The 27,671-nt window shown below is 40.6% G+C and overlaps 1 protein-coding gene across 2 annotated transcripts in view; it reads right to left on the bottom strand.

Moving 5' to 3' along the window:
• atp2b2 (ATPase plasma membrane Ca2+ transporting 2) overlaps window positions 1-27,671 on the bottom strand; it is a 328,585-nt gene that overhangs the window by 158,694 nt on the left and 142,220 nt on the right. Inside the window, exons 6-11 of one of the 2 annotated variants that reach the window (XM_069937267.1) lie at window positions 24,588-24,620; window positions 23,917-24,033; window positions 16,403-16,444; window positions 14,942-15,106; window positions 11,602-11,816; window positions 7,060-7,302 (exon numbers count right to left, since the gene is read on the bottom strand). In XM_069937267.1, the coding sequence (XP_069793368.1) occupies window positions 7,060-7,302; window positions 11,602-11,816; window positions 14,942-15,106; window positions 16,403-16,444; window positions 23,917-24,033; window positions 24,588-24,620 (815 nt within the window). The remainder of the gene's footprint in view (window positions 1-7,059; window positions 7,303-11,601; window positions 11,817-14,941; window positions 15,107-16,402; window positions 16,445-23,916; window positions 24,034-24,587; window positions 24,621-27,671) is intronic. The other variant, XM_069937268.1, reaches the window with a different exon arrangement.

Here is a 27,671-nt window from a genome sequence, read left to right as displayed (position 1 = left end):
GTTGGCCTGGCCAAGGTGCTTGGCCTAGCCGGGGGTGGGCACGTGTGTACCAGTTGGCAGATTGGCTAAGGAGGTTGGAGTAGGGATCTGAGGCCATGGAGAGCTTGGAGGGGGAGATACCTGACTGTTGGTTGAAAGATGGGAGGGGGTCCAGATGCTCCTGGGTGTGCCAGGTTCCGGATGGATACTGTGTCCTCTCATCTGTCTGGGAATGCCACGTAGGCGTACTGTGGGATGGCAAGGAGCATCTGGTCCCTCTCGACTAGTGGGTCAGACTTATGGGACCTTACATGTTTTTGCAGTAGTACTAGCCCAGGAGAGGTCAGTCAGGTAGGTAGGGTCATTCCTGATGCCAATTTCCAAGGGAATGTAAAGAGGTGTCTCATCAATGGCTGTATACAGGAGAGACTGGATAGTGTAGAGGGCCTCTGGGAGGACTTCTTGCCAGTAGGGGACAGGGAGGCCCTTCAATGTTAAGGCCAATAGTACTGCCTTCCAGACCGTGCCATTCTCCCACTCCACCTGGCCATTCCCTTTGGGGTTATAGCTAGTGGTACGGCAGAAAGAAATACCCTTGGTCAGCAAATATTGCGGCAGCTCGTTGCTCATGAAGGACAAATCCCTTTCAATGTGGACGAAGCAGGGGTATCTGAAAATGGTGAACAGGTTGTTGAGAGCCTTTATGATAGTAGCTGCAGTCATGTCCAGGCAGGGGACGGCAAAAGAGAACCGCGAGTACTCATCAATGATGTTGATGAAATACGCATTGCGGGTAAGGGTCCTTTGAAGTCTAAACTCAGACGTTCAAAGGGGAAAGTGGCCTTGATTGGGGTGACATGTCGGGCTGGTAGAAGCGCGGTTTGCACTCTACACAGACCCGGCAATTTTTGGTCAGCATTCTGAGGTCATCAATGGAATAGGTTATGGACCTTGATGAAATGAAAAAAACTGGTGATCCCGGGGTGGCAGAGACCATCATTCAGTCAGTCCTTTTGCGCACTGGCATACTTCCCCCGAGACAGGGCATCAGGAGGCTCGTTGAGCTTACCGGGCTGATACAGTATGTCGTAGTTGTAGGTGGAGAGTTCAATTCTCCACATCAGGATTTTATTGTTTTTGATTTTTCGCTGCTGGTTGTTAATCATGAAGGTGACTGAACGTTCATCGTGGCCCTGGAGGTTTGATGCAGTCGGCATTGATCCTGGGTTACCGCTGCCAGTGTCAGCGCATCATTTTGTCTTCCGGTCGTCCGTCAAGATGGCGGTTGTGATGACGGCCCCCATAGCTCGCATGTGGCCCCATCGTCACTCGCCGGAAGAGAAGGAGAAAGCGGATGTGACATCATCACCGGAAGTGATGAGGGAGAGGACAGAAAGTGACATCATAGCGGTCGGTAGTCTCCATAGCACAAGTGCATGGGCATGCCTGTTCCCTGGAAGTGGGAGTCCCCATTCGCACATGGTGCTGCTGGGCTTGGGGCTTTGCTTTGACTTACAGACCTTTGCAAAGTGTCCCTTTTTCTGGCAGTTGGGGCAGGTGGTGTTCTTGGCATGGCAACATTTACTTGGATGCTTGCCCTGCCCGCAGAAATAACATGTCAGGAGGTCGCTGATGGCGGCGGAAGTCAGGTCGGAATGGGAGGGGGTTTTTGATCCCGCCTCCCAAGATGGCAATACCTGTGTTCCCCATGAGGTGGCGGCGTGCTCGCTGGAGAATGACTCAGCATTGTGGATGACCACTTCTAGGGTATTCGCCAGCTCAATGGTTTAAGGTAGGCACAATTGTTTCTGTTCGAGTAGCCTTTACCTCACGTAGTTGGAGCAGGCGCCTGCTACACAGGCATCTCTCCTCAGTAGCTGTACATGCTATTCTGCACTCACAGCTTGGCAGTTACAGTCCCTTACAAGCTCCTGCAGGATCCTGATAAAGTCGTTGACTGTCTCTCCGGGTCTCTGTCTGCGTGAGCAGAGTACATGCCGCGCATAGACCTCATTCACCTGTACCTTGTACTGGTCCTTTAGGATGTCCATGGCGACTCTATAAGTTTGGCAATGCTGGACCAACCGGTAGACCCAGCACCTGATGTACGAGAGCAGTAGATGGAACTTGTCTTCGTCATTCTGGATCGCGTCTGCAGAGGGTGTGAGGAATCTTTTGAAGCAGTGATGCCAAAGAGCGAATTTGTAAGCTGCTTTGGGTTTTCTCGGGTCGAATTCCAGGTGATCCAATTTCAGATTCTTGTCCATGTTCCGAGGAAGCAAAAATCTAACTAATAAAATTGATGCACGATCAGTTAACCAAAAGACTGAAGTATTAGAACTGAAGGCTTTTGTTAGCTAGAGATGGACAGCATCCCTTGAGTTGCTGGCTCACACTGACCTGGACTCGAACTGGGGGCAGGGTTGTGGCATGACAGCCTTTATGAGGAATATTGGGGAGAAGTCACGAGCTAGACAGTGAGAGCAGGGTCGAACATACAAGGTCAAGGTATTTACATACACAAGTGGTTTCACCACAAAATGAAAGCAGGGAATGTGATTATCTGATTATAGATGGAATGTACCTGGAGGCTGCACAAAGAAGACAAAATCATCCCAGGAATTGTCAATTGATGGCCAACACTTCAAATGTTCACTGCCCATTTCCCTACAAGGATGCTGCTTGGACCCTCTGAATTCCTCCAGCAGCTTGGGGTTTTTTGGTGTCTGAGGAATGTGATCCCACAGCTTAATTCAGAAACTGCATCAGGGGTGAATTTTGACTCATGTTAGGATGTGCCCAATTGAATTTCTGGAGTGACACAATTGACATTTCATACCAAAATAAATTTTTAATTTTTATTTTAAAAATCCTACAGAATTCTGCACCATGCATTTCAATTTCTGGGGAACAACTATTTCCCCACAAAAATTAAAGTTAAAATGCAAATAAATATTCATATTGATTTAAAATAGTTCATTGTAAATGGTGATGCACACTAAAAGATATATTCAGAAATAGCATTTTTCTAAAACTTGTGATTGTAGTGCACTGAAGTGAAATGGTCAGAATCCTAGTTCCCCAGGAAACGTACAGTTTGTATAAAGAAGCAGATGGCTGTACCGACAGAATTCAAATATTTGCCTTTCAGGGGAAGAAGAAACTGTTCCAGAACAGTTTTTCACACACAACGTATGCTCAACCATCAACTCACTTCAATTCAGGCCACACCTATTTTCCATTTCCAAGGTCAGAACACCCTGACAACAAGTTACATTATATTGACTGTTGAATGCAAATTCAACTATCTGCAGAATTCAAATCAAACACAAACAAAATGACTTAAAATAAAAGCAAAGTCAAAGGAGCTACAGAGAGTTTTTCAGGAACATTTTCTTTGGTAATCCTATCAAGAAAGATGTTAAATTGCAAATCTGGCATGAGCAAAGTTTTGGTCCCCTGGCCTTTTCAATTCCTTGAACAGTAGACTCTTTTAGTTCTATGATTCTTTCAAGTTCACACTATCAATTGCTTTAACAACCTGAATAATATCATCCATTCTTCCCTCAAATATTTCTTTCTGGACATAGATTCAGAGAGAGAGAGAGAGAGAGAGAGAGAGAGAGAGAGAGAGAGAGAGAGAGAGAGTTAGTATGGGTGTACTGACACTTTAACATAGGTTAGCATTGAAATTTTAGCCAGGAACTCATAATTTGTCCTTGGAAGTTATCATGAAGGACTGTATTAATGTTTGAGTTCCAGCAGATTAATTCCCTTATCTAATTGTGTGGCAAATGGAACAAAATCACTTCCACACAGCTCTGGTATTTGTGCTTTTGTCAATTGTTCTTGTGCTATTCTTCAACTGCAAACTGCAAGTGTAGGTCTTTTCTTAGGACTATACTATGTCGGGTACCTTTCCATTACATAGAGGTCAAGATGTTCCAACTAACAGGTGACGGTGTTTAATCTAGGCACCTGGATAATACTATAGTTAATGAGCATTCAAAAGTTCTGGAATTAAATATAATTTATTGAATTTATCAAAATTCCATACAGTAGTCTGATGAAATATTAAAATATATTGTCCATTACAGGTGATAAAATGAAAAGATTTTCCATTCTGTGAAAAATTATTGAAAACATTTGTTTGCAATATGAATAGAATGAAAACACAGACCTGGGAAATTGAATGGAAAAGGACACTGACTGTGGTGTTAAACAGACTGCCAACTCACTTTTAGTTTTGCAGTGGTTAAATTAATCTAGTTCATTACCAGTTAACACAAACCTACCCCACTTCCATTCCTACAAGTTGACAGATAGTTTTGTTTTCTGTTTTATGGCAGCTTCCATATAACAGCATAAAGAACTGTTAAAAATAATAATAAGAATCAAATACCACAGCACTGTTACTGTGTTTGGGAATATTTGACTTTTCACCTACATACATGTGGGGTCCTATGGAGAAGACAGACAGGAAAAGACCAGCTGCTCCATCAGGTCTGTCCCATTCAGGCATGTGGCATCGATGCTTCATTACCCTTGATGCTGTCACCCACCAGCAGTTTTGTAATCTCCTGGGAGAAACAATACAACACATTTTAAAACATCCTCGGTCACTTCAGGTAAAAGGATTTCTAAGACTCCTCACCAACCTCTGAAGTTGATCAGAAATGTGTTCCAGGAGACAGCAGTGTCTGAAAGGAAAACCATTCTATTTTCACCTATCTTTTGCACATGAAAATATGAAACTTCTCTGATTTTCTATAGATTGTTTTATCTAAGATTGCATTCATTGGGAGAACATTAACAATTGAATTTGTTTAAGCAAGATATTTTAATATTTTCACTGAAGAATGTTTCGATTGTAGTAAGTCTGTGACCATGTTAAAAAAAAGGCCCTTTCATCCTTCATTCCACAACTCACATTAATGTAATGTCTTTAATATACCAAAGTATCCCAAAACAATATAAAGATGCATCATACAAAATTTAAGAGTTGCAAAAAAGAGAAGGCAGAGCCATAGGCTTGGTTCTATGGGACACGTTGGAATAAAGAGAGAAGACAGATTTGAGGAGTGAATCCCCAAACCAGGTGCCTGAGCTAGTGAATGCCTATCAAAGATGTGGAGTGGTTAAATTTGGGAATGATCAAGAGCGCAGATCTGGAAGACTGGCGATGTCTAGGGATTGGAAAGTAGGCCTTGACAGGTAAAGATTATTGAGAATTGGGAGTTCATTTTGGGAAGACACTTCAGAGATCAGCCTTCTAAATTGCTCCCTAGTATTTAACAGATTACAGACACTTCCAACTCAAAGACTGAAAATTATATTTATATTAGATATTTGCTTCAGGTGGCAACTTTCCAAAATTAAATAGATTATTTTAGATGACTGCAAGTAAAGTTGAATGGAGTTTGTAAGGTTGATAGATCCAATACATCAATTTCATGCCAGACAAATTGAATTAAGAATGCTCCTTGCATAAGTGCATGTCTGGAACATTTTCTGGAGCAGCCGGTTTCCAATCCTGATGCTATTGCCAACATAGAATATTGAAGCAGACATTCAGCTCACCAGCTGCTCTCTTCTTTGAACAACTCTGATGCCTTGTTATTTTCATGTCCATTAGTGGCAGTTGTTTGACATGAGGTTAGTTTGATGACAACTTACTAGACACATTGCAAATATTTCTACTAAAATCCCTGCCTATTTTTCAACAATCAATTCTAAAGACAATTACTAAATAAAACTTGTATTTGCATAGCACTTTTTTTATTCTGTTTTATATTCAGTGAAATAATTCTGAGGTGTGAACAGTGTTGTCATATTGTAATGCAAAAACATACTTAGCTAATTTCTTCACTGTGAGCATTTCTCAGCTTCTACTCTTCCCCCTGTATCCACTATTGATGCTTACCTTTTGACTGTGCTCCTGCCCCTACCTTCCACCACTTTTGTTTCAGCCACCTGCCTGATTTTTGATATTCCTGATAAAAAGCTCAGACCCAAAATGCTGATTGACTTTTACTTTTGGATGCTGCAAGATCTGCTGTGTTTTTCCAGCACTTTTGTGTACTGCTCTCAACCCCAGCATCTGCAGATGATCTTGTTTACCTCCTGGGGTTAAATTAATCTAGAGGTGAGATTAAAACTTTTTGCTTGCAAGGAGAGAAAATTGGTTGGATTGTTTAACCCAACCCAAACAATCCTCCTATATCTTGTCAAAGCTACAAGAAAATGTCATGCACCAAGGTTCGTCAAATATTTAATTAACATCAATGAAAGTGATGCATAAGAAAGACAAGAATACTGAATCATGTCCAACAAATATTATCATTATATCATTTTCGAAATCTTAAGAAAACAAGTTATTCCATGATGTCGTTTGTCACATATTGGATCAATGCTGAGAGCCCAACAAGTAATTGATCCTGTCCGTTCACAGACTACCATTAAAAAAAATTATCTTTGATAATGCCATGATGTCATTCATGAACAGAAGTAATAAAGGAATATTTGCAGATACCAACCTGATAACTGGCCCATAAATTTATAACATTAAAGGGGAAAGGCAACTAAACAATAATTGAAGCTCAATATATTATACAATGACTGAAATTATTGTTGTTATTTGGTTTAAAAAATGTCAATCTGTAACTGAAATGAAATAATACAACGGTGAACAATGCACAAATGGAAATGAGGCATTACTTGAAAATTCCTGATATAACTCGGACAGAGTTTTGGAACTGGGACAATATTATTAATTCGAATTAATATATGGTATGCTTTCTACCGATTTAGCAGAACATTCAATAGTATATCTAAAAAGAGCTATGAATGAGTCATATATTTTGAAATCCAGAGGAATAGGAAACAATTGTTAATCACAGCTTTATCTCTCTTCTCCATGAAAATGTGCAAATTATTTGAACTTCAAAGGTATCTTGCCCTTGTTAACAACCTCCAAAATGTCCCATCATCAATTTGCAACTGCGCTGGAGAAAAACCTTATCCAAAAGAACAATCCTGTCAAGAGCAGTAAATTACAAGGGAATAAGAACATGAACCTACCAGTATTTTGGAAGTGTAAGCACTGTTGAGAGATATTGCATTCACAAGCATATCCAGGGATTTTGATGGGAGAGCATCAGGGTCTGGGACTTCTTTATAATGGACATCACCAATATAAGCTTGCACAACAGTCATTCGGTTTGTGGTCAATGTGCCCGTTTTGTCAGAGCAGATAGCTGTTGCATTACCCATGGTTTCACAGGCATCCAAATGTCTCACTAGATTGTTATCTTTCATCATTTTCTGGTTAAAGAAAGCACAATGGAACAGTAAGTATCTACTTATTAAAATTAATAATTATGACACTTGTTAAAGCACAGACATATTGAGCCTTTTGAGAGATTGATAATATTGATATATGTAGTTGATCCTCTGCTCTGACAACTATGCCTCCACTCACCCTCTCTGTTACCAATGGACAGGTTGAAAGAATGGGCAGTGTCTTTCCACTGCCTTGAACACACTGCAACTCTGCAGCTGAAAGAGGAAGTGGTTCCTAAAAAAGTGCTTCTTCCCATTTGTAGTTTATGACTATAAATTGTAATGTACAAATCCACATTAATTTTCCAGCTGTCAAGAAACTCCAGTCAACTAACTTAAGGGCCAATTTATCTTAGCTCATCCAGAAAAACTGAGGTAGCCATAGAGTAAAATTAACATGGATCAATTTACTGTACCATTCTCTTCAAACATCTCCTGGCACATTCAGATGGCTACTCAAGCATGATTAGCATAGCGGTTAGCGCAACGCTGTTACAGGCCCAGCGACCGGTTTAGAATCCAGGGGTCTGGAAGGAGTTTGTATATTTTTCTTGTGTCTGCGTCGGTTTCCTCAGTGTGCTCCAGTTTCCTCCCACCTTTCAAAACGTACTGGGGTTTGTAGTTCAATTAAGTGTAATTGGGCGGCACGGGCTCGTGGTCGAAAGGACTTGTTACCATGCTGTATGTCTAAATTTAAAAAATTTAAACTTTAAATTTATATTTATAAACCTCATGGCTGGATTCAAATTATGATTCCAAGGGTGTGGGCTAGTCTCCAACCTGATTTACAGTCAGGTCGCTCATCCAAAATAGTTGACCAATTGTATGCAATGTAGTTACATCATTTTAACCACAGACCAAAATTTTTGGTTGAAAATATGTTGCATACATTTACAAAATATACATGAATATAGTTCATGAGTGGATTTACTGAACAAGCAGTGATTACTATTCAGTTATTAAGGAAGAAAAAGTTCCCAAATGATGAAAACATACATTTGGTCTCCTTATTGTCTTACAATAAAACCAAACAAATAGTGAAACAATCATATATAAGTTAGTATGATGGTAGTTGCACCTGATTTGCTATTTATTACAATTTCTACCAGACCATTTTATAGTTGATCATAAATGGCAAATGCAATCAATGAGATTTAGAGAGATAAATATTTTGTTTTAAAATGACATTCTTAAAAAAAGTTAGTAAATTGTTATTTATAGGGGATCATGTGTAATATTCTGGATTTCCTGAGTCTAAAATGGCTAGATGATATCATAGGTTTTCTTTTTCCCATGCTTCTTCCCCAGGTTTCGTGCCTCCCTGCCCACATGTACCTTATCCTTTGCATTTTCTCAATGCTGCCTATTTAAAGGTGTCCACTGACACATGCAGCTCACTGTTGATAATTAAGCCTATCCCGTAAAAAAGGACTGGTAAAAATTTGCTAGCTTTCACTGTCCAATAGTTGCCAATCACTCTTTGCCTTAATTTACTTATTGTGTTTTCACTAGATAAAAAAGCAATCTTAGCTTGAAGGCACAAAATCGGCTTCTTGAGTGATGGAGGAAGGTTGTTTCTCAGCGGGTTTGGTGCTGGGCCCATTGCTGTTTGCATTCACGTCAATGATTTAGATCAGCCATTCTCAACCTTGTTTTTGGCTATGTCTGCCTTAGAAATCTGCTTAATTATTTTAGGCCTCCTTCCTCAAGAAGCAGTCAACTTCTCCTGGTTTCTTCCATACTTCTCTCTTAACATAACAATTACAGCACGGAAACAGGCCATTAGGCCCTTCTAGTCCGCACCGAACCAAACACCCCTTTCTAGTTCCACCTCCCTGCACAATGCCCATAACCCTCCATCTTCTTCTCATCCATATACCTGTCCAACCTTTTCTTAAATAATACAATTGACTCCGCCGCCACTATTTCTCCAGGAAGCTCATTCCACACGGCTACCACTCTCTGAGTAAAGAAGTTCCCCCTCATGTTACCTCTAAACCTCTGCCCCTTAATTGACTACATAAATTGCCCCTTACTGACTACATAAAATACATAACAAATATTTTATGACTTCAGTCCACGCCTCCCCTTAAATGAGTTCTGCCCCATTGAGAATGGCTGATTTAGATGAAAACATATATGGCATGATTAGCAAGTTTGCGGATGACACAAAAGTGCCCAGTATTGTTGGTAGTGAAGACAGTTGCCAAAGATTGCTGCAGAATCTTCATCAATTAGGTAGGTATTCAGAGAAATGGATGATCGAATTTAATACAGAAAAATATGAGGTGCTACATTTTGGTAGGTCTAAGGTGGTTAGAGATTTAGAGGGATATGGGCCAATTGCAGGCAGGAAGACTAGAGTGGCTGAGACATTTTGGTTGGTGTGGACAAATTGGGCCGAAGGGTCTGTTTTCATATTGTATGGCTCTGTGATTATCATTGTTTTTCCTTCCTGGCAATATCTCTACCACTCTAGAATCAAGATCAGTCGCCCAGTTCCAAGCAGACAATACTTGCACAGGTACACTCAGACATCAGTTCCAAAACATCTTCGCTGAAGCTTAGAACAAAGACACAAAAGATAAAACTTTTTTTATCAACAAAACCCTATCAATGATTCATAAGAAGACCACGATGAATATAAATAACCTCCCACATTTCAAGAGCCACCACTCAGCAGGCATTGATGAAATCTCTCACCTCTCCAATCAGTCAATCTGGCTGATTATAGTGAAGCTGGGGAGACTTAACAAGTCAGGAAGCAGCCATGGATAGAGGTGGTCATTCATCATTTCAGGTTGGACCCTGAAAGCACAAAAACGACTCCATGCCCTGAGGATTCTCAGGAAGGTCAAACTGCAGGAGAAATTGCTGGTGTCCTTCTATCACTGCTCCATCGAGAGTGTGCTGGTCTATTGCATTTCGACATGGTTTTCCAGCTGCTCGGCAGCAGACGAGAGGGATCTTCAGAGGGTCATGAGTACGGCCCAGAAGATTATTGGCTGCGTACTTCCATCCTTGGAGGATTTATTCAGATCTCGCTGCCTCAGTAGAGCAGCCAAAATCCTGAAAGACCCTTACCACCATGGTGATCATCTGTTTGATTTGCTGCCTCTGGTAGACATTTTAGGTCCATTAAAACATGGACAGCCTTTAAAACAGTTTTTACCCCAGACCCATCCATACATGAACTGAATACTGCCAAACATTGAATATTGTATTGGTTTCTTGTGTGTTGTTTTTATATTTTATTTGTTTAATGTACATGTGCACTGTCAGGATATATACTCGATTTTGTTGTACTTGTGCAAAGACAATAAAGATTATCTTATTCTTATCGAGAGACCCTTCCGTAAGAAGAAGCGGTATCAAGTATATAAATTTAGGAAAAAAGTGGAAGGGGCCAAGAGGTGAAAGGGTATTGAACAGGGGAGGATAGCAGCGGTGAAGAGACATGTAGAGGAAGAGACTGCTGAAATGAGGAGAGAGGGTTTGCAAAGTAAGGACAGGAGTAAGTGAAGAAGTGATTGAAACAATAGAACCAGATAGAAGTTTTGGAAAATCCAATGTTCATTCTGTAGGTCCAAGAGAAAAACAATGTTTTCTTCAAAGCATGAGAAAAGTGCCACCAATGCTCTTTCAACAAAATCCTTCAATTCCACTTGCAGGATATGTCTCAGTTTCTTCTCCCAGCATTAAGGTTCTGATTATGTTCTACCAGCTTCAGTGAGGCACAAGCTATGTCCAGGAGCCCTGAGAAAATGCTTTAAAGATGTCCTCATGACCTTGACAAAATGTAATATCATCACTGACTTGTAAGATTCCATCCTCTCAAAATTTTGGATAAGCTTCACAGAAGACACTTTGAATTTACTGATGTGAGAGCATACATGCCAAGTGCAACCAGCAGAAACATCATGCAATGATCCAACCAACCCATTCAACAAACACTGCCAGCCCTACTTGCAACAGACCCTGCACTTACCTCGTTAGTGGAGGGGCCTTAAGGGACTGCTGACAAAGAATGTCTTTACATTTTGTAATGTAAATTTTCACATTTACATTATCAAATATACCAAATTGCAATACTTACATCTTTATAAATGTTTTGAAATGTCCAAATCATTTTCAAGTTAATTCAGTCTCAATATGATCAATAGAAACAACAACTCATTTGGAAATCTAGGAATTACTTTGTTATTGGCATCAATTAAAAGGAACATTGTCTGCAATGTTTACATAAGATACATAGAAGAGTATATGTAAATATAGTCCTACCTTCACGGAGTAGGCAAGCGAGATGGTGACTGCAAGTGGGAGACCCTCAGGGACAGCCACAACAAGTACAGTGACACCAATAATGAAGAATTTAACAAAGAACTGGATGTAGACTGGAGTGCATTCTGGCAACCACTGCAGCTTTTGAATCACAAAAGTATCGATGGCAAAGTATAACACAAGAATTATAACTGTGATTGCCGACATTACCAATCCTAAAAAAATTAAATCAAAACTGTCACTATACTATACAAACTGCTTGTTTTATGCTTAACATTTTAACAGGGAAGTTTACGCACAAAAATTAGGTTTAACAAACAGCAAGAAGGATGACAAAAGATTTCAAGAAACCATATAAACCAGTTGGTAAACATGCAGGAAGGTGCCATTTGCTTATTTGTATCATAGAACCATAGAACATTACAGCACAGAAAGCAGGCCCTTTAGTCCTTCTGTTCCAAACTATCATTCTGCCTAGTCTCACCGACCTGTACCCAGTCCATAGTCCTCCATACCCTGTCCAAATTTTCCTAAAATTAGCAAAGTGAGCCTGCATTCAGCTCGTTCCACACTCCCACCACTCTCTGTGGATGAGGTTTGCCTAAACTTTTCCCCTTGCACCCATATCCATGTCCTCTGGTTTGTATCTCACCTAAACTCAGTGCATTTACTCTATCTCTACTCCTCATAATTGTGTAAACCTCTATTAAATCTCCCCTCATTCTTCTACAGACCAGGGAATAAAGCCCTTACCTTTCCCTGTAACTCAGTTCCTGAAGTCCCAGAAACATCCAAGTAAATCTTCTCTGCACTCTTTCAATCTTATCGATATCTTTCATATAGTTAGGTGACCAAAACTGCACATAATTCAAATTTAGCCTCACCAATGTCTAACACAACTTTAAAATAACATCCCAACTCCTATACTCAATACTTTGATTTATGAAGGCCAATATGCAAAAAGTTCTCTTTACAAACCTATCTACCTGTGACACCACTTTCAGGGAATTTGATTTGTATTCCCAGATCCCTCTGTTCTACCACACTCCTCAGTACCCTACCATTTACTGTGCAAGTCCTACCTTTGTTTGTCCTTCCAAAATGCAACACCTCACACTTGTCTGCATTAAGTTCCATCTGCCATTTTTTGCCCCATTTTACCAGCTGGTCCAGATCTCTCTGCAACCTTTGAAAATCTTCCTCGCTGTCTATTATGCCCCCAATCTTTGGGTCATCTGGAAACCTGCTGATCCAATTTACCAGATTATCATCCAGATCATTGATGTAGATGACAAACAACAATGGTCCCAGCACCAATCCCTGAGGTACATCACTAGTCACAGGCCTCCAGTCTGAGAAGCAATCATCCACCACCACTCTCTGGATTCTTTCATTTAACCAATGTTGAATCCAGTTCACTACCTCACATAAATACCAAGTGCCTGAAACTTCCTGACTAACCTCCCATGTGGAACCTAATCATAGGCCCTAACTAAAATTCACGTAGGCCACATCCACAGCCTTTCCTTCATCAACATTCCTGGTAACCTCCTAGAGTTTTTTGAGATTGGTTAAATATGACCTACCACGCACAAAGCCATGTTGACTATCCAAATACCTGTAGATCTGATCTCTTAAAAATCCTTCCAATTATTGACTGCTGATGTCTGTGTCACCAGCCTATAATTTCCTGGGTTACTTTTGGAGGCTTTATTAAACAATGGAACAATGGTAATATATTCTGGGAGTTAAAAATGATAGATTAAATTAGTTTAGTTAATATAAAATCACCAACATGCAAGGGGAAACAAAAAAGCACAAGAGAATATTGGTTTATTTTACATATGGCCACTGTGGAAACTTTGCAGAAATGACTTCATTGTTGTTTCTGTCAAACTTTCATGAGTTGTATATCTACTATCAAGCTTAAGATAAACTACATGAAAATTTGGTCTGGAATTTTTTGACTTCTATATCTCACAATCTACCTCAATTTGTGAAACTCCACTACTTTTTGTTTTATTTTATTTTCCGTTTTCCAAAGGCAGAAACACTAAAAGATTAAAATTTTGCCCTAAAAGTGTATTTATTTAGAAATAAAAGAAATGCATTCCCCGTCTGTTCCTCATTTTGTTGACACACATTCTCTTTTCACCATACCCTGATCCCTTTTTTTTGTTAATACCCTCCCTTCTCAATTACATTCAGGGTCAGCACCAAGAGGGGGGGTCATTGACGGGCATTGCCCCCCAAATGTGTTACCCACCCACTCGTGGCCATCGCCCCCTCCAAATTAAGTATCATGACCCCCCCCGTCCCCACCCACAGCACCAGTATCACTAGTGTGCATCAAGTGTCACTCGTGTCGAACGTCACTATCCACACAATATAAGCAGCGTGTTTCTCTGCTACATAAGAAGGTTAGTGGCGGTGTTTCTGCTACACCAAGGAGGTTCATGTTAGGCAGGTAGGCACCACCATCACCAATCCCCCCGCTGAGTGAGATTTCAGGTGTCAGATTTTTTCCCCCACGGTTACCATAAAGCCCCTGCTATGACTTGTTCTGGCGTTGATCATGATTATATTTCTTCCCATAAATCCTTCAAGGTGTTCCACAATCATCAACATTATTCCTTTAAAAGGCCTATGCCATTTAAATTTTTGTGGCATAACCCACAATTGTTTCATCTTGTTCTAGATTCCACTACAAGAGAGGATCTATTCTATACTCATGACTTTTATCAAATGCTTGCTGTGAATGTAATTGAGAAGTTACTTTCAACTTCTGTGAAATTAAGTGATTCGGTTATTAGTACTCTACCAAAAAAAACTTTTTAAAAAGTTGTGTAGAGTCTGAGCAAACATATTACTGCTCAATTGCTTCATCATAGGAATTTTTAAATTTGAGTGGTGTGGAAGAACAAATGTCATTCATGTTGTCCTCTTATTGATTATTAAAATTTGTTTTGAAGGGGCAAATTAACCTAATAATGTTCTTAAATACAAACATGAAAGCACATTGGACTTTAATGAAGGGATAGAAAAAAAAAGTAAACGACTCTATAAGGTGTATTTGGTGCTGTACACTGGAGATTAAAGTTTTAGCCATCTTTTCATAAGTTGTTAATTGCAAAAAAAATACCACTGGGGCTCGCACTGCAGCAGAACTATCACACCATTTGTAATTGAAATTCATTCGTGGTCAGTATTGCTGTTTGGAAAGGGTAATTGAAAGATTGCCTAAAGATTGTCTGAATTAATGCAGAATTCCTTCCATCTTATTGACTGCAGTTATTCTAATTTTACCCTGGCAGAATTAATGAATTGGCAAATAGCTTACCCGCTTTCCCGATCTGCACTGCCAGCTTGGTGAGTTTCCCTTGAAGCACAGACTTCTCTTTCTTGGGTGTGCCCCCCTTTTTCTTCTCCTTTTCATCTCCATCACCTCCCTCTGCACTCTTCAATGGCTGCATTTCCATGGCAGCTGCACCATCTTGTTTCTTGGCTACATTTGAACAAGTTAAAAGATAGGTAATCAAAAATAATTTGTACACGAAAATCTGGGATCCACCATAAATCCCAAATGCTTGCAACATCGTTTTTCTTTTCAGAACCAGATAGAATATTTTTTTAATCCAAATATCAAAACTAATATTTAGAAATAAATCTACAGAGTTACAAATCTATAGGATATTATACTGCTCAATTTTGGCTCAGTAATTGAGGTATATAGATAGTTAACATGGGTAGAGATCGGACGCTTCTGGTAAAGACCTATTTTGTTTCAAGAACCAAGCTGAGTTAGCAGTCATTGGGTAGGTAGTTCTGGAGTTGCAGAGGAAGCTACATCATCTGACAGGAAACATGTTAATTCACATAGAGCCCAAAGTAGTCAATTTAGCTCTTCCTGGCCTTGTGGGTGCTTGCATTTCAGGTCTTTTTCTTCCTCCCATCTTGAAGTTGTTCCCACTTGTGGTATTTCATAGAAAAACAGGACAAGGATTGGTACCTCGTTCTTTGTTTATCATCTGAATCATTGGGTTGATGATATAGGAAGGCAGCGTTGGTTGTTTAGTATAGCTATCTTTCCATGTTTCTCTGTGAGATTTACCTGACTTCCACTTTGCATGTCATCCTGACATCTTGGTAAGAACAGCAATCCATCATTAGTTAAATAATGGAAATATGTTTCAAATAATTTTACAAATAAACTTATTCCAATTATAAGAACCAATATTCATAGATTTGATTTCTACCCCATGCTAATTTCATATTTTTAGGCTATAACTTGACCTAAATATCCCAATTATTTTGCTAACTGAACATCTAAGCCATTAAGTTCTACTGCTTGTTAGCAATCTATTAAATCCTGCTTTTATTGTTCTATATTTAAGAATTTTGTTCTTGAACTTATCTGATAAAAAAACATTAAAACAAAAGTATTTCTATGCTTTTGCAAAACTATATTTATGAAAAATTCTAAAATACAACATTTAACATTTGGTCCAAGTAATCTATGATTCAGAGCATGAGTTAAAATGGTGGAGAGCAGAGATGGAATTACAGGTATCTTATAATTTCAAAACATATGCTTAGCACAATCCTGATGGAGGAAGCTGCAATACCATATCTATTTGCAACATCAATAAATGATAAGTACCCTGTATGGAAAGAATTGCAAGGCATTAGTGAATAACAGTTCTGCACTTCAGAAAATTAAAGTGGAACATCTAAATTGTGTTACATTAATGTCAGTGTGAAATATACAGTTTGATTGTCTACTGTTGAGAAGAATTGTTACCTTTATTCTGGCTGTTTTCCATATTCCCATCCTGCAATTTGCCTATAAAGAAAAAGCACAACAAACAAAACAGAAACAAACAGTGAAGAGTCACACCAGAGACAACACATAGCGTTACATTGCAACCAAAAAGTAACTGAAAATGGTGAACACAACAAACAAATCCTCAAAGTTTTCAATGGTCACAACATCAATCACTCTTTATGCAGCTTTTGCACGATAACATTTAAAAAACAATCACAACAATTAAGATTATTATAATAAAGACATACATATTATTCAGGAGTAATTAAGCACAGCGCAGTTGCTGCAGAGATCCCCAGACAGAGGCCTGTGAATCAACTACTTCTGCCTAACTTCAAATTGTATTAATGAGAAAGAAGCAGTATTTTAGTTCATCTTTATTGCTACATTTACAGATGAATATAGCTTCAATGTCATGGCAGATTGAAAGCCCATTTCAATGCTCCCATGTTCCTTTGTCTGGGGCTTTAAACCAATTCCACTACATGTCCTCATCTGACATCCCCAGTTGCAGCTTGGTTCTGTAAAATCCATTAAATTCCAACAACTTATACTGAATGATATCAAATCCAAATAAAGCAAATAAGTTTCAATACTTCTGTTATCACTAACATGAAGATTTGAAATTCACCGCCTTCCCAACTCTGTCTTGCACAATAGGGACTATTGTTCTCAGTATAAATATAAATGGACTCTAGGGTATTCTAGTTATCTTGTGAGGACATGCCAAATCTACTCCATGGGTCATTTAAGTAAAAAAGCAAAGGGATAACAAAATATTTTGGGGATAAACAACTTATGAACAAATATACAAATCCCCATAGTTCAAAATTCATTTTATTAATGGATTAGGATACTGAAAGCAATTTTACTTTGTCCTCTTAACTGTCATTGAATTACCAACACTGGCTCTAAAACATGAAGGGCTCATTCTGAAAATAAGAATCATAAGGCAGACTGTGATAGTACAGATCTATCACCAATGTATATAGTGTATATAGTTACAGTATCTAGACTGTGCTTACAGCGATTGGCTGAGAGCTAAGCCACGCCTACTGTCTGGGCCTTAAAGGGTTGTGTCCCTAGCCAGGTCGGATCATTCCGGACTGGTCGGCCACCTGTGAAGAGCTCCTGTCTTTTGCTAATAAAAGCCTTGGTTTGGATCAACAAGTCTTTGATACTTTCGACGAGCTCTACAATTTTATTAGCAAAAAGAAAAAAGAAATTTTTTTTGAAAGGGATGGAGCGTTGAACTCGGCCAGCAAAACTTGATATCGACCCACAGTCAGCTACAGCCTTCAAAGCCTTTAACTTCTGGCTGCTGAACTTTGAAAACTTCGTGAGATTCATTCAGGTAGAGGAGGATAACCAGCGTCTAAGAGCATTGCTGTCTATGGTGTCCTTGAGAGTCTACGAGAACATCCAGGATGAGACCACTTACACCGCAGCCATAAAGGTACTGAAAGAACTGTATGATCAACCGGTGAACAGAGTTCATGCCCGGCTCGTACTTGCGTCGAGGAAGCAACAGCCCGACGAGTCCAGCAGGGCATATTTACAAGTATTAAAGGCGTTGGGCAAGGACTGTAACTGTGTGGACAAAACTGCTGCCGAGATCACAAACAATCTCGTCCGGGATGCCTATGTGGCCGGGCTCTGATCGAACAAAGTGAGGCTGCACTTGCTCGAGCAAGGGGTAGAAAAACTAGAGGATGTGGCCCGGATTGCAATCACAATGGAGGATGCAGCCTTAAAGTCCAACGAGTTCTCTAGGGACTGGACCCCACGCTCTGATGTGAGTAGAGTGCCCTTCTACCCTACCACCCCCCCGAGATACTGACGGCCTGTTGACTGCTGCTACACTGCCCCCTGCGAACCCAAAATGTTATTTCTGCGGGAGGGACAAGCACAGCAGGTCCCAGTGCCCATGAAGAAAAGCCAGGTGCCAGAAGTGCCTTACAAACGGCCACTTTGCTGCAGTCTGTAGGTCTAAAATGGCCGCCAGCAAACACAGTGCCTCATGTGAAGCCCAACCGCCACTATCCCATTCAGACTCTTCTTCCCCAGAGTTCTCGTCCAATGAGAGCAAGGGCTCCCCTGCACGGCAACGCCTGACGTCACGGAGACGCCGAACCTGGAAGGAACAGCCCACCCTCGCAACCATGGTGTTGACCTGCCTCTCGCCCCCATGCGGAACACTCAACCCAGCCTCGGTCCCGACTGTGGCAACCATTGCTGCTGCTGCCGCCACAGCCACCCCCGCGGCCAACGCTACTGCTGCTGCTGCCCGCTCCCCGTCTGCCACTGCCTACGCTGCCGCCAATGTGGCCACCACGACCATCTGGGGACCCGCCGCGGCCAACGCTACCGCTGCTGCTGCCCGCTCCCCTGCTGCCGCCGGCGATGCGGCCACCACGACCGACTGGGGACCCGCCGCGGCCAACCAGGTACTCACCCTAGCGTCCATCGCTGACGACCGCCGGGGCCCAACTGCCGCGACCGACGACCTACCCACCGCCAACCACGAGCAACTACAGTCCTTAACCTACCTCTTCCTTTCATTCTCACCCTCGTTTTTTTTTCCAGGGTCAGTTCTCCAAGAAGGGGTGAATGTGATAGTATAGATCTATCACCAATGTGGTGTCGAAGGCTTTGGTGAGGTCAACAAAGGTGATGTAGAGTCCTTTGTTTTGTTCTCTACACTTTTCTTGGAGCTGTCTGAGGGCAAAGACCATGTCAGTGGTTCCTCTGTTAGCGCGAAAGCCGCACTGTGATTCTGGGAGAATATTCTCAGCGACACTAGGTATTATTCTATTTAGTAGAATCCTAGCGAAGATTTTGCCTGCAATGGAGAGCAACGTGATTCCCCTGTAGTTTGAGCAGTCTGATTTCTCGCCTTTGTTTTTGTACAGGGTGATGATGGTGGCATCACGAAGATCCTGAGGCAGTTTACCTTGGTCCCAACAAAGCTTGAAAAACTCATGCAGTTTGGCATGCAGAGTTTTGCCGCCAGCCTTCCAGACTTCTGGGGGGATTCCATCCATACCTGCTGCTTTGCCACTTTTCAGTTGTTCGATTGCCTTATATGTCTCATCCAGGGTGGGAACCTCATCCAGCTCTAGCCTTAGGGGCTGTTGAGGGAGCTGGAGCAGGGCGGAATCTTGGACCAACCCTCTTTTCAATCTTCTTCAGCATGATGCTGAACCAAGCCATGAAAGACCCCAACAATGAAGACGCTGTTTACATCCGGTACCGCACGGATGGCAGTCTCTTCAATCTGAGGCGCCTGCAAGCTCACACCAAGACACAAGAGAAACTTGTCCGTGAACTACTCTTTGCAGATGATGCCGCTTTAGTTGCCCATTCAGAGCCAGCTCTTCAGCGCTTGACGTCCTGCTTTGCGGAAACTGCCAAAATGTTTGGCCTGGAAGTCAGCCTGAAGAAAACTGAGGTCCTCCATCAGCCAGCTCCCCACCATGACTACCAGCCCCCCCACATCTCCATCGGGCACACAAAACTCAAAACGGTCAACCAGTTTACCTATCTCGGCTGCACCATTTCATCAGATGCAAGGATCGACAATGAGATAGACAACAGACTCGCCAAGGCAAATAGCGCCTTTGGAAGACTACACAAAAGAGTCTGGAAAAACAACCAACTGAAAAACCTCACAAAGATAAGCGTATACAGAGCCGTTGTCATACCCACACTCCTGTTCGGCTCCGAATCATGGGTCCTCTACCGGCACCACCTACGGCTCCTAGAACGCTTCCACCAGCGTTGTCTCCGCTCCATCCTCAACATCCATTGGAGCGCTCACACCCCTAACGTCGAGGTACTCGAGATGGCAGAGGTCGACAGCATCGAGTCCACGCTGCTGAAGATCCAGCTGCGCTGGATGGGTCACGTCTCCAGAATGGAGGACCATCGCCTTCCCAAGATCGTATTATATGGCGAGCTCTCCACTGGCCACCGTGACAGAGGTGCACCAAAGAAAAGGTACAAGGACTGCCTAAAGAAATCTCTTGGTGCCTGCCACATTGACCACTGCCAGTGGGCTGATAACGCCTCAAACCGTGCATCTTGGCGCCTCACAGTTTGGCGGGCAGCAGCCTCCTTTGAAGAAGACCGCAGAGCCCACCTCACTGACAAAAGGCAAAGGAGGAAAAACCCAACACCCAACCCCAACCAACCAATTTTCCCTTGCAACCGCTGCAATCGTGTCTGCCTGTCCCGCATCGGACTGGTCAGCCACAAACGAGCCTGCAGCTGACGTGGACCTTTTTACCCCCTCCATAAATCTTCGTCCGCGAAGCCAAGCCAAAGAAAGAAAGAAAAAGATCACCAATGTATATAGGTTATATAGTTACAGTATCTAGACTGTGCTTATAGCGATTGGCTGAGAGCTTAGCCACGCCTACTGTCTGGGCTTAAAGGGTTGTGTCCCTAGCCAGGTCGGATCATTCCGGACTGGTCAGCCACCTGTGAAGAGCTCCTGTCTTTTGCTAATAAAAGCCTTGGTTTGGATCAACAAGTCTTTGATTCTTTCGACGAGCTCTACAATGATATTTTACTATATCAGCCAAGAGTGGGATTTATAAGCAGGAGTGAAACACAAAGTCTACAAAAATGATTGAAATAAAAACATAATGCTGGAGAAACTCAGCAGGTCAAACAGTGTCCTTTATAGAACAAAGATAGATACATAACCAACATTATGGGCTTGAGCCCTAAATCAAGGAATGAACAAAAAAGTAGGGGGGGGTAGGAGCAGGGTGATGAGGAAAGTCCCACAAGCAGGGGGTAATAGGTGGGTAAGAGAGGGAGGGCCCATTAGCAAAAAAGGGAGTGGGGGATGGCTCTATGAATGGAGAGCTGGAGGAAAGAAGACAGAGGAAATGGAAAGGGAGGGAGAATGGGGAGCATGCTAGCTGAAACCGGCGAAGTAGATGTTAAAGCCATCTGGTTGGAGAGTGCCTAGAAGGAAAATTAGGTGTGGTCCTCCAATTTACAAGTGGCCTGGGTTTAACATGTTAGTATGGGAGTGGGTTTCAGAATTGAAACAGTTCACCACAGAGATCTCTGTAACTGATGCAGTCAGAGAGAGTGCTCAGCAAAGCGATCTCTCAGTCTTTATTAGCAACTTGGTTCTAGACTGGTGACATTATACTATTAGACTGCAAAAATGTCATTGTCGCTGAATCATTATCCTCATAAAGATCATGCATTTTTGAAGTATCACTCATCTTTTATATTACCTTTCAAATATAGTGGGATATGCATAATTAATAGATTCATGTTAGCATGAACTCAAAGAACTGTTTGTTCTTTTTAATAACTGGAGATGACATTAAATTAGCTTCCCCGAATAAATTTCAAACTTAATAATCTTAAAAATCATGTTGATCAAGCAAATATCCTTAATTTGCACAGGGATGCTATGCTATAATCATAAAGTATTTGGACCTCTACATGATCTCAGCTAAAAAGAATGATAACTTGCCTCAGTGAAAGACAAAAAAAGCATGACAGAAAAGGGTAATGCAAAATGTGTGCACCACAACAGACATATGCATTGCCCAATAAAGTTTGAACCAACAATGCAGAAGCTTTGTCAAATGGCAGATGTCCTGCAAGTCTACGTTTTCAGGTGGTTTCAAGACAAATGCAATTTAAAATATGCATTCATGTTTATGTAACATTGAGACAATCTCTGTGATTATTAGCAATGCCATTGTACATATTTAAAATAGGCCTCTACAAATAGGGCTCTGAATTATTCTCAGTTACCAATTATTTATTAACAACCCCAGTACTGTTTTGTAGTAAATCATATAGTTCCTTGTTCAGAGGCACTCAATCAAAAACAATAGAGTTTAAAAAGTATTAGTCCATTGAGATTCCAATGGGAGAAATTATATTGAGGTTAAATCTTGGCAAGCATGAGACTCAGAATATAAGGACCCATAAATGTTTGCTCAGAATAATTAACTGGGAAACATTCTGTAAACAATTTTTGTCCATTTCCACCTCAAGTAATTGTTGATTTTTACCTGTCAAAAAACTTGCATCTAAGAAATTATCAATGGCATTCAGACCAGTTTGCCGTTCACCTGCTGCCATTTATATTAATTCAGTCACAGCTAGAGAATCATAATCAAAAGCTTTTCATTCCACACATGCATTGTCTCTTTTGGTTGGCAACCACATCATTATCATTCCTCCAATGTGGATCTATCCTTCACCTATTTCTTCTTCATATCTACTTGCTGCCCCTCAGTGACATTATCTAAAAATACATCAACTTCCCTGCATTTGACACCCCACACCACCATTTGTATTTCATCACCCCACTTCTCAACTCCTCTGCTGTCACTCAATCATGTTGCTCATATAGTGCCATGTATTTTTCCATCTACCCAGCTGGAAATAATATCACTTGGCTCTGCTTGCCTCAAATTAACCAGCATCCATACCTCCAGATAACTATTCCAGTATGCGCATAGCTGGCCTCCTGAACTAAACCTTCTTTCAACTGGACCTACTCAAAGCAGGTTCCAATAATTCTGTGCTTGCTGATCAAGTTGGCTCATGATTAAACAACAGCTTAATCTCACGATGGTCTTGCCTCCCCATCCCTATCTTTGTGGTCTCCTCCAAGCCCAAGATCCTTCAGAGGTAACTGGATTGGCGGCTCAATCATACCCAAATTAGTTTCTTAATCAGGACACCCATTCTTTCAGCTGCTGAGTCCCTGAACTTGAAAATTTTTTCCCCAATATCTGCCACTGTTTCCTTTTCATCCTTGAAAATACTTCCTAAAACCTTCCTTTTTGGTGAAGCTTTCAGTCATCTGTCCTAGTACTTTTCCATGCACCTGGAAATCAATATTTTGTTCAATTATATTCTTATGAAACACTCTGGCCATTTTAATTACATCCAAAGTGCCTCATAAATGCAGTTTATTTTTACCCAATCCACAGTGTAACCAAAGCAAATGACACACTACAGAAAATGCTAACAATTCCCTGTGTATTATCTTATATTCTAAAAGAGAACCATTGAATGTTGGCCCCTCCAATTAGCACATTAAGAATGCATACATGTCTGTGCAAAATATGCATCTGATTAAAGTATCGATTCTAAAGAAGTCAAATTTACATTATCTCACATGTCCCTGCATTGAGGCTTTTGGTACAAGTCATTCCAACATTGATGTGAAAATATTAAGAAACCCATCGATAAAATCACATCTTAGAATGCATTCATTATCTTTATCTGACAGACCCACTTCAACTTTCTTTTTGAGATTCTATTTCAAAATATTCAGAAGTACTTGGTATAGGGAATTATGGCAGTCCTTACTGGCCCATGTGTACACAAAGGACATGCATACAAAAAAAAAACATCTGTGCAGTTTGAAGCCTTAGAATAGATGAAGCATGAGAAATCATCAAAATAAATAATAGAGCCAGGTGGTCTCAACATACCATTGACTAAGCTGGCATTTGTATTATCAGTGGCATTTTCACCTGCTGCACCATCTGCATCTGCAGTAGACAGGGGCTGGGAGGGAATAGCATGGGAAGGAGGCTGGGGAGCTGCTACTCGGTGGTAATGGATCAAAAGGAAAAACAAACAGAACAAAAGAAACAAATGAAATGAATTAATGACTTTTGTACAAAATGTATCATATCGCAAAACAAAAACACATTAAGCATCAGAATTCACATTCTACATAAAGGGCACAGTTTCACAGGCAAACAATCCTGAAGAGACGACACATTTATTACTTTAATTGATTAAATAAATAATGAAGCATGTTAAATTAACTCTTAACTACATTAGTTAACACACTCATCACAAAAGCACAAAAGGCAAAAAGATGTAATGACACAACAAGCCCAGACACAAGGTGTTTTTCAGCACTAATCATTTGTGTATTAATCATCTGAAGACCGTTAGCAGCGTGGCAGCGTAAAGTAGCAAGGTCAAAAGCTAAGTTCGAAGATAGTTTTGAAACAAGTGTCATAGACATGGTTGGCCCAGTCAGACAGGGAGAAGAGAAGGCAAGGCCTCTTGCTGCAGCCCTGTTGGATTGGATCCAAAATTAGTGCTAGCTAATTAGTGCACTTCCACAGTTGGTTAGTATATACGATACCTGGCCATCGTCGTCTATCTTCCTTTGCTTGACCTGCATTATAATTAGTAACCGTTAAGGCGAATGTACACCCAAAAACAGAATAATTTGTATTTCATAAAGAACATTTCTCAGAAATTTGTCTATAATTCAAAAAATCCTGGTGCCAACTGCAAAAAAGGTTTGTTAGATTGAGTAAAATAATGGAAAATGAAATCCATGACAATTTTTTCCATCCACCTTCTAAGAGACTCAGATGGGAATGTTAACATTATTATGAGTCACACAAGCTTGAAGGGGTGACCAAACAAACCCCTTGATCAAAGATCCATCATCAAGTTCAAATACAGTGTAAAGTGATAAATATTTTCCTTTCCATTTATCAAAAACAAAACTTTTCAAAGGAACCAGCAGGTTTCATATACTGGATTAGCATGAAGGCATGAGGTAAGGATGATAATAATTTATAATCAAGATTCCAGAAGAGCAGGATCTCAGTGGCCAGACATACCTACATTGTGGAAGAGCAGAAGGGATCAAAAATTAGCATGAAGTCAATGCAATCTGGACTGCAGTCAACAGTAGGCAGCTAAAGGTGAAGGAGGAATCAACTAATTAATTGACTTGGTGAAAAACGTTTGGTCCATATGTACGGAAACTACCAACAACATTGGAAAACGTAAGTGATTTGATGGTAGAATTGTGAATGATTTGGAAGTAGTTCACAAGACTTGTAACAGTTATACAAGCACAAATACCATTTGCAGAAAATCTCAATAAAGATATAGTTAAAAGCTTTCATAGGATCACCTTGATGAGAAATCATGAACTTGAACTGATCTTCAAGCTAGAAAGAATGGGGATAAATTCATGTCCAACACCTTGTAATATCTTCCATCTGCTATGAAGTTCCATACTTACCATGGCTGATCTACCATTGAAATGCTCAAGCATGTCATTATTATTTATTGGCATATTTAGTAAAAAGGTAAAATGGTAAAAGGTAATGGTTCCATTATTGTCATGTAATACTACATTTAGAACATAACATACATGAAATTCTTTAACTTTTGCCTGCTGTAAGGCAAACAGAGAGTCACCCCTTTGTGCTCCCCTTCTCGTGTTTGACGGTTTGTAAACAAAGTTATCTAAATATTTGTTGCCCAGGTTCTAACTTGCAAAGAGCCCAATTCACTTCTTTGTTTACTTGATCTACAGTAATTTCCAGTTTGGTATTTAGATTTGTGTTTTCAAATTTTCTGTCCCTCCCATCCATTCCTATCACCCTCCATATTGTCCAATAAACCTTTGAAATAACAACATTCCTTTCAGCTCATTCTAAAGTTTAATTGCTCCATCATTAGGCAACTCTTCTTCATGGTTCCAAAGTTCTAAACTTTGGAATTCCCTTTCTGAAGCTCTCTCCTCTTTGCTCCTCATTCCTCTTTTACATAGCTCCTTAAAACCTACTTTCTTGACCAAGCTTTTGTTTATTTGCACTCGTATCTAATTACAAGACATGGCATCAGATTTGATTTGATCACACTCAGGTTCCTTGGGACGCTTTGCTATGTTAAGTGGAGTTTACAAAGGGATACTTATACTACAATTAACTCACTATCCAATGTTCCAGGAGCACAAGGAAATGCACAAGATATAGGAGCAGAAGTAGGGCCATTGGCCATTGAGTCTGTTGCACCATTCTATAATGAGCTGATCCATCCTCCCACTTGATGCCCTGACTAATCAAATACATGAAAATCTCCGCCTTAAATACACCCTCCAGCCTCAGATCCACAACAATTTGTGATAACGGGTTTCACAGACTTATGACCCTCTGGCTAAAGAAATCTTTCCCTGTCTCTGTTTTATCCTGAAGTTGTCCTCTCTTGTCCTAGACTCCCCTAACATGGGAAACATCCTTGCCAAATCCACTCTTTCCAGGCCACTCATCATTCAAAATGCCTCTATGAGGTCCCCCCCCTCATCCTTCTTTACCAATGAGTACAGTAAAAGAGCCAACAAACGTTTCTCATCTGCTAAGGCTTTCATTCCTGGGATCATTCTTGTAAATCTTCTCTGAATACTCTCCAACATCAGCGTGTCTTTTCTCAAATAAGGCACCCAAAACTGTACACAGTACTCCAAGTGAGGTCTCACCAGTGTCCTATAGAGGCTCAATATTACATCCCTGCTCTTATATGGTATTGCATTCACCTTCTTTGACTCAACCTGGAGGTTAACTTTAGGGTATCCTGCATGAGGACTCCCAAGTCCCTTTGAACCTTGGAATTTTGAATTTTCTCCCCAACTAAATAATAGTCTGCCCGTTTCTTCTACCAAAGTGCATTTCATCTGTCACCCCTTTGCCCATTCTATCTATTAAACCTATCAGCACACTTGCAAGCAATGAACGAGAGGAGACAAAATGCAAAAAGAACCTAACAGAAGTTACAGGTCAGTTATGACCACTGGGATTGTTGAGGAGGACTCAAGATTTCAACAAAGGAACTTCTCATGAACAGAAAAGTTGTGTAATTTTGGACTAACCCAATAAATGTCAACAGGAAGTGCATGGGTGTATACTCTATGCCCATAGTAAAAGGGTGACCATTCATTTCTGAAGTAAATTGCAGGTTAAACTGGGAGAAGGCGGTAATGTGTTAATTATGAAACTAGGGAGCACACTTTGAGATAATGCTCACTGTTTTTGTACATTTTCATGTTAGTAGTAACAAAATAACACAATGGAGGATAGCAGATTTAATTTTGTCCTCTTCAACACTTAATTTGTTCAAAGCACTAAGTGCTGCTTCAACGAGTGTTGTAGTGAGTTCTCAATAATGGTCAAACACATTTGAGATGGTTTATGCTGTATGACTCAGTTTATGTTTTATGACTCAAGAGTTACATTTAACAAAACACAACTTATACATAAACATATATATGAAAAAAATGACCCAACTATGCCCTCATGCTCACCTTTCACTATTTGATATTATTTGACATTTCATCTGCAGCTTAATGAAGAAAATGTGGAGGTTGGTCTATCTCATTGTGCTCCAGAGTATCCTTGCTCATCATCTCCCTTTCACCTGTTATACA

Source organism: Narcine bancroftii, chromosome 5, assembly GCF_036971445.1.
Source record: "Narcine bancroftii isolate sNarBan1 chromosome 5, sNarBan1.hap1, whole genome shotgun sequence".
Lineage (NCBI taxonomy): Eukaryota > Metazoa > Chordata > Chondrichthyes > Torpediniformes > Narcinidae > Narcine > Narcine bancroftii.
This window is presented reverse-complemented; position numbering and strand designations above follow the sequence as displayed.